Source organism: Arachis ipaensis, chromosome B6 (genome assembly GCF_059453495.1).
Source record: "Arachis ipaensis isolate K30076 ecotype BB chromosome B6, ASM5945349v1, whole genome shotgun sequence".
In the NCBI taxonomy this organism is placed as follows: Eukaryota; Viridiplantae; Streptophyta; class Magnoliopsida; order Fabales; family Fabaceae; genus Arachis; species Arachis ipaensis.
Window position 1 is genome coordinate 24,040,337 of NC_142441.1, and position 7,880 is coordinate 24,048,216.

Consider the following 7,880-nt stretch of genomic DNA (forward strand, 5'->3'; position numbering starts at 1 on the left):
AACTCAACAATAAAAATTTGAATTCTAGACAAATTTTACTGGCAGAGTGTTTTTTGTTTGATTTACATTTTTATTTTTAGTTTATATTTTCAATATTTTTTATTTTAGAATCTTTTGAAAAAATAAAATAATAAAATAGTATTTCCTATTTTTGTTGTTTTCTTTTTCTTTTTATAAAATTTTAAAAATAAAAAACACTGAGGAAAAAAAATACACTAAGATTCAAGGCCTTAAGTTTTCTCACATAGTCATGTCATATCTTAAAAAAATGCAATTCAAGTTTTAAATGTTGATATTCTTAGTTTATTGCTAAAGATTGCTACATTACAAGCCATATATTGGTACTAACTATCCGGAACTTCTTAAGGATTTATGGACCATGGGAGGTCCCAATACAGAAATTTGCATGAAAATTTCATTATCCTGCAGCAAGCTACTGCTTACGCATTGTCAGATTCTGAGGACGAGGAAGAGCAACTATCAGATGGCACTTCGACTAATGTATTTTGCTGTAGAAAAGACAAGTATCGTGAGTTGGTGACTGAAGAAACTGTAGATACTTTCTGATCGCGCTGTACCTTCTTTGAAGTTGTTGGCTTACCCACAGGTGCCTTCATATCAGTTTTGATACTGGTGGAATTGGTTCCTCCATTAGCACATGATCTAGGAGGTCGGCCCCCCAACGTTTTCTCTTTTGCTTTCGTCTTCTCTTTTGGGGTAATGCTGAAAGAACTAATACAATTGCCGCGAGGATTCCCCACGATTCCTGATGCCGCTTCGTTTTGTTTCATTTGTTTTGATCTATTGGAGGCAACAGACTGAAATCTTAATCCAAGATACTCTTTGGCCCATTTATAGACTGCACTTAACTTTCCTTCCAAAGCTTGACAAAGAACATTCAACTCGCTAATTTCATAACGGTAGAGGAGGATTTTGTTGCTCCAACTGCATGGACAAAGCTGTTTCGCATGATCCAGGCACGCAAACTTGTCTTCTGAACACAAACAATGTACAGCAGACAAGTGTAAATCACACAGACATATGCCGCATTCCCTTTTGATACAAGTGTCAAAACTTTCATCCATTCTTTGTGATTTCAAAGAACTGCATAGGTATTCTCTCTTGATACTTTCGCTCTTAACACGAGCCTGCATAGAAGAAGCAAAACGTCAGGCATGGAATGCCATAAAGCAAACTAAATAGTCCACTCTGAACTAGGGAACCTGGAGAAGAAAGGGAATGAGAGAGGAAGAGAAGAATGATTGATTGAATGCATGTCACGGACAGGAGTTGAAGTTGATTTAGACAAGTTCGTTTAATCATAGGATAAATTAAGGCCGAAAGACTTACATCCAGAGCTTTTGCTAAGATCCCGTTTCTTTGATACGCATCTTTACATGTTAATTTATCTGTCATGTCGTTCATACACAGATCGATTTCCCATCGTGCCCTTACAGCTTCCTTTGCTCCTCCCAGCAAAAGTTTATCATACGAAATTAATGTCTTTTTCCTCTTCTCACAATATAGCTCTACCACATTCAGTCCATGAAGAAGCCACTCGAGAGGAGCAAAGTTTACTGATTCAGAACAATTGAAACCACAATCAAATCCAGAATGATATGCTCCTGGGAAGACAAGAACAAACTCACGAGGATATTGAACACAGCGATATACAGGTATGCCCTCTGCCTTCAATATGAAGCAGGATAACTGCATCATCTGTACCAAATATTCATGTCAATGCCATGGTGAATGTTTCCTGTGTCAAGAAATAGCAGATCTTTTGTGCATTTTGTAACAATATTAGACCTTATACTTCAGCCAAAAGAAAATTACCCACAATGAGAATTAAAAAAAGTTGAAGAATAGCATTTTCTACTTCAATTATCTCTTTTGAAAATTGATGGCTACAATTACAAATTCTACAATAACAAGGCCTAAGAATGCGCTGCTACAATCTTTGGTAGAGTTTGTATGATTGATGAAATGACTGAAACACACAGGATTGCAGGATACTGAGGATATCAAAACACTTGTAAAAATGGCAATAGTGGGGAGAAAACATTGAAAATGGGTGAATTTAGTACGTAACAATCCAACAGAGTCAGAAAAACATACACGGATGCATATGATATTTATCAGAAACATAGACTGAGACATAGTGAAAGGGTTCATTTATTACAAGTATTAGAACTAAAATGTGTGTTGATCAACATAACTTTTTATCACTTTTCAAAGAAAAAGAATTCCTGTAAGAAGCAGCAAAGTTACTACTCACCAGATTATCATCAATATCAGGCTGTCTTGCATGCAGACCTGATAAATACTTCTTCCTAATTGTTTCATAGTTGGCAGCATATCTTCGTGGGATGCTATACCACACTTTAGGCTCACCCAAATGCAGGTATGATAATAAGTATAAGTGGTGCTCTTCAACTTTCTGTTTCACACCCCCCCCCCCCAAAAAAAATAAATAAATAAATAAAACATGAAAAAGAATATTAAGTGTACGTTTGGTTTAGCGTTTAGAAGCATGAACTGAAAATAATTTTGTTTCTCAACTATCCTTCCTCACTCTTTCCACACACTCATTTCCCTCATCTTCAACAATCAAGGTAAATTTCTTTCTTCTGCCATAATTTTGCTTATTAAATAATTTTTGTACTGAAAAAATCCTTTTCTGTTTTAAAATTAGTCAAATACTAGTTCACTCCAATTATTATAGTTTAATTTTATAAACTTGTTTGCCTTTTATTATTATAATTTATAATTATTAGACATTATCAATTATGTGTATATATATCTAATATTATGTGTAATTTAATATGATATGCATATAATAGGGTAAAGTACTAAATTGGTCCCCTATGTTTGGGCGTAATTCTGTTTTGATCCTTAAGGTTTAAAGTGTCCTATTTGAATCCAAAAATGTTTCATTTAGCATCAATTTAGTCCCACAGTGAGGTCAAAGTTAAATAATTAACGAAATGTCCTACATAACAACAGTACAAGAACAAAATCGATAATCTGGAGAACATGTACAAGCTCCAGAGGCATAAAATCAACCGTTGATGCATCAATACATTTATTTATTATTTTTCGTATAATATAAATAAAATATTTTCTATAGAACTAAAGAGAATGATAAATAAATGTATTGATGCATCAACGGTTGATTTTGTGCCTCTGAAGCTTGTACTTGTTCTCTAGATTATCGATTTTGTTCTTGTACTGTTGTTATGTAGGACATTTCGTTAATTATTTAAGTTTGACCTCACTGTGGGACTAAATTGATGCTAAATGAAACTTTTTTGGATTCAAATAGGACACTTTAAACATTAAGGACTAAAACAGAATTATGCCCAAACATAGGGAACCAATTTAGTACTTTACCCCATATAATATTTAAGATAATGTTTTATATAATAATATGTTCTAATTTAAAATTCTGTAATTTGTTAAAATAATAATATTAAAAGTTTAATCTAATATTTATCCTTTTGGTAATTTTACATCTAAAAGTGATTTTGGTCATTGTTTGATAACAATATTTTATCAATTATAATTACTTTTGAATCAAAATATCCAAACATAGATCACGTGGAAACAAATCTCAATTTTAATCAAAATCAATTCTAGTATAATCAAATTGAACTCAACTCCAGTTTACAAAAGCTAAACCAAACACACACTAAGATGTTGGAAAGAAGAACGTGATGAAGATGCAAGTATACTGTAAGTCAGCGACATTACCCATTTTTGCAGAGTGAAGCACATTCCAACATGAATTCGATGACCAAAATTATGTGAAGCACCAGAACTTTCAAAAGAAAGAAGAGAACCAGGCAATGAATTTATGTTGTTTAAGTTCCATCCAGATTTCAAATATTCAGGGGAAATGTGTTCCTCCCCAGAATCAGCAGCTGTAGGAAATCCACTGCTAAAACCTTCAGCCTCCAAAGTGTTACCATGAAGCACCTAGGAGGTTGGAACATTGCATTCAATACAATTAAAACAATGTATGAATGACTAAAAACATAGAAGACATATCATGGATTTTGAAAAATATTCACATCCACTTTACCTCAATTTTTTCAGTTGGATTTTGAACAATCCTTCCATATTCACCCTCAATATTCTCCACAGATGGCTCCCACTTATGTTGATTTGTAGCTAAATTTAAATCAGAACCCACATTCTTATTCTTGCCCTTGTAATCAAAGTACTGGATTTTGAATTCATCAGCAAAATTCTTAAACGTCTCGAGACTGAATTTAGGACAGGGTTCAGAGACACAATCTTCAACACCCTGACTATTTATGGTGCAAGTGCTTGCATTCGCAAGATGAGAGTCCAAATCTACTGGTGTCACCCTTCTTCTCTTAGCCTTTGTATCTTCACAAGAACTAGCCACATTTTCTTCTGCATGCTGAACTTGGATTCCATCTATTCGTTGAATTTGAGCAACAAATTCAGAGCCTTCCCATAAGTTCTTTTCCTCAAGAGAACATGGTGGTTTCCAGCGAGTAGGAGGTACAATACGACAAATTCCATAAGGCTCTGCGCTAGATCGTATGCTTGCAATATATTTGAGGGTGTCATTGAATTCCTTCATAATGTACACAGTTACTGAAAAAGTTTATTTATAAACTTAACAAGTGTATGAATCCACGTCTAAGGACATTAATCAAGACTTGTGAAAGGAAGGGAAGAAGTGAAGGCATACTATTAGGTTTAGGTGGTAGGTACCTCTTCTGTTGGGTTGAAAAGAGGAGCTTCTTCAAGGGCTTCTCTCGTTGCATCCTCAGGATGCCACCTTGCTGTTACCTGGTTCAAGACTTTGGTAAATAAACAGACTAAAAACATAGAAGGTGTGGTCATGTTTGACACTATGTTGAAGGCAAAGTGAACAGTGTGCCTACCTTCAAACAATTATTGCAGTTTGGACATCCACGAGTGATCCCTTTTGGACGACTAGCATTTGACGAGTGATCCTGGAAAACAAAAATGAACTCTTCCAATTAATTTTGCATGCATTTTAGAGTAGAAACCATGAACAATAACAATGCAGGACTTTGGTAAAAAGAACAATATTCTAGCAGAAAAGTTTCTGTTCTGACAACTATTGTGTGTTTCTCATCAGCTAAGTATTATCAATCATTAAGGTACCACAAGTCATTGCCAAACAATTAAATACTATTCAATTTAACCTTATTCAATTTAACCTCGTATTAAACGAACTGCAATACCAAATTTTGAAATGAGCAAAATCATTTAAATCCGTTGATATTTTCATCCCTTTGTGCAAGCATCTCATTTCAGAGTCTCTATTCTGATTTAAAATATGACCTATTTTCCGCACCCTTGGGCTATGCTTTTTCTAATTTGAAATAATGTGTTAACTAATAATAAAAAATAAAAGAAAATAAATAAATTACAAGATTCCCAGCTTAACCATAGGAATAAATTCAGTGTGAGACTCCTCAGGTTTGTCGTTGCTCTTGCTCTGGTCAGAGAGTATCCAGGGTCGATTCTTAAAAATCTGGTAATATGTACCAATATCATTCACGTCGTTTTTACCGTCTGCATCAACTGGCACGTGCTTAGTTTCATTCAGACAGGTTGCACGTTTGTCATTTTCTGTAACCTTTTTACCCTTTTTCAAAATGAAAGATGTAAGCGATGCAAAACCAGGGGGAGCTGAAAGCTCTCCCATCTCCTTTAATTTGGCAGTATTACTTCCATAATCCGATTTCATCTTTCTGCAAGTAAAAGCCAAAATCTTATTATCTAGAGAACCATCTTCACAGCAATGAATTCTCAGAAAAAAAATCAAATCAGGAAAAAAGCATTTTAAAACATAATCAGCAATTCGCTACCAAGTTAAAATTATTGATCACCAAGTAGTTTAAAACCAGTACAAAAACTCATTCTATGTATGCATCAGCACCTGCACTTTTATGCTTTAATGTAAAAACCAAATCCAATTCCAAGCAAGCATATATACCAAAAGTACTAGATGATGCAAAGTGAAAGATCATCAAACCAGAAAATGTGAAATGGTCTAAGAGGAGCACAACTCTCCCTAGCTTTGGGCGCATAAGTTTTCTCCTCTCATCCTATGGTGAAAACTGAGCTTAAAGCAAGGGAATAATTGTTTCAAATCATGCATTTTCCATAACGATTCCAACCCTTTCCACATTCACTTCTACAATACCAAATAAGAGGAAAGTATATCATCTTTTCAATCCTTTTCCTTATTGGAAAAACCTATCCATCCCATTCGATATCCAACTACCTCATTTCCTTTTCCATCTCCTCTCTTATTCATAAAAGCATATGAAGCTAAAATAAGAGTTAGAAGAGTTTCTGCTTCACCCAAATTTTACATATTTGCATATGTCTTCATGAACATATCTTCACACGCATACACACTTACTTACACAAATGGCTAACATAGCATAAGATCAAAGATTTCCAAAGAAACAATACCAGCGGGGAAAAAAATAAATAAAAAGATGCAAGCTTGATACATACCAAGAATTTCATAAACACAGGGATTCCCAAAGATTATATTTATATAACGAATAAAACACTGAGAATACTGAAAGGGGAAAAAGTGAAGCGGCAACGAGAAGGAGCGAACACAAAACCTCAAATAGAAATAGGGGAAAAATAAAAAGGCGAAAGAGGAGAGAAGTGAATAGAAGAAATTGAAGATTACCTAGAAGGGTTTGATATTAGAAAATTGAAGATTGAGAATGAAAATTTGAAAAGGGAGAGCGAGTTGCTTCTTCCCTCCCGCGAACTCAAGATTCTGGAGTCTCTCCAATTCTCTCTCCACAATTCTCAAAAGCCAAAGGGAGTGAAATTACAATAACAACCCTGCAAATGGAATCAAACATTGATTGGATGCATATTTATTTTATTAGTGTTAGAACTTAGAACTTAGATGACGACTACTACATATGACTGACAGCTAAACACCGTTCAAGTGAATGAGTCATGGCACGTCACCAGAGTTTTCTGTTTTTTTTTTTTGGACATGAATTGGGTTTTTTTCTTCTGTTAGACAATAAAAAGAGCTTAAGTTCTGGGCCAATGTTTTAAGGGTATTCTTTTACTGCATAAATTTTGGGCCAGCTTTTAAGGTTTTTTTTTAGAGCATATCTTTTAGGCCAATTTTTTGAGGGATTTTTTCATGTAAATACAATTTCACAGTACTCATAAATAACTATATTAGTATAATAATACAAGTATATTTATTTTTATCGGATTAAATTAAATTATTAATTTAAATTATAATTATCTAAATTTTAAATTAAATATTTTATAATTTTAAAAATTAAAAATATTTAAATAAAATTGAATAAAATAAAAAAATAAAAATCAAACTAATGTAACACTGTCCAAAATATTATATCAACGTATTAAGAAGTGTTGCACATATCTTAGATAATTTTAAAATTTTAAATTATTTTTTAGTTAAAAAATTTAAATCGTTAATTTTTTTAAATAGAATATTTAATTAACCATACGAGTACATTAATACGAATACGTAATATAATATTAGTTAAATCATTATAATAATACATGAATTCCGGATATTGAAATATATGCACATATCTCGTATGCTCAGAATTTATTTATGAGCCTATTTTGGGTACACAATATTAGATTTGTACTTTTGTTACTTATCTTGGCTACAACCGGGATGTACTTTAAACATTCATGTCATATTTAGAGTGATTATAATCAGGGGTGGAAAAAGGCCAGGCGGTGGAAAAAGGCCAGGCGGTCTGCTAGGAGCCTGCAGCCTGGCCTGTGTCTGACCTGTTATAAAATAGGTATAGGCTCAGGTTTTTATAAAAGTCTTATTA

At 33.5% G+C, this 7,880-nt stretch overlaps 1 protein-coding gene across 6 annotated transcripts; it reads right to left on the minus strand.

Moving 5' to 3' along the window:
• Window positions 1–235: 235 nt before the first annotated feature.
• On the minus strand, window positions 236–6,930 carry LOC107646673 (putative lysine-specific demethylase JMJ16). Of its 6 annotated transcripts, none has more exons than XR_015886016.1 (10): window positions 6,725–6,930; window positions 5,456–5,762; window positions 4,923–4,994; window positions 4,750–4,827; window positions 4,085–4,609; window positions 3,754–3,978; window positions 2,279–2,440; window positions 1,351–1,719; window positions 379–1,148; window positions 236–319 (listed from the first exon to the last, which is right to left on the minus strand). XR_015886016.1 is itself a non-coding variant. In XM_088491481.1 (9 exons), the coding sequence occupies exons 2-9, from the start codon at window positions 5,756–5,758 to the stop codon at window positions 441–443; spliced, it is 2,442 nt and encodes an 813-aa protein (XP_088347607.1). In that variant the 5' UTR covers window positions 5,759–5,762; window positions 6,725–6,899; the 3' UTR covers window positions 236–440. The 6 variants fall into 6 exon arrangements, 4 of the variants coding, with proteins under 4 accessions (XP_088347607.1, XP_088347610.1, XP_088347608.1 ...); XR_015886017.1 differs by having other exon boundaries at window positions 4,085–4,629; window positions 6,725–6,894; XM_088491481.1 differs by having other exon boundaries at window positions 236–1,148; window positions 6,725–6,899.
• Window positions 6,931–7,880: the final 950 nt, after the last annotated feature.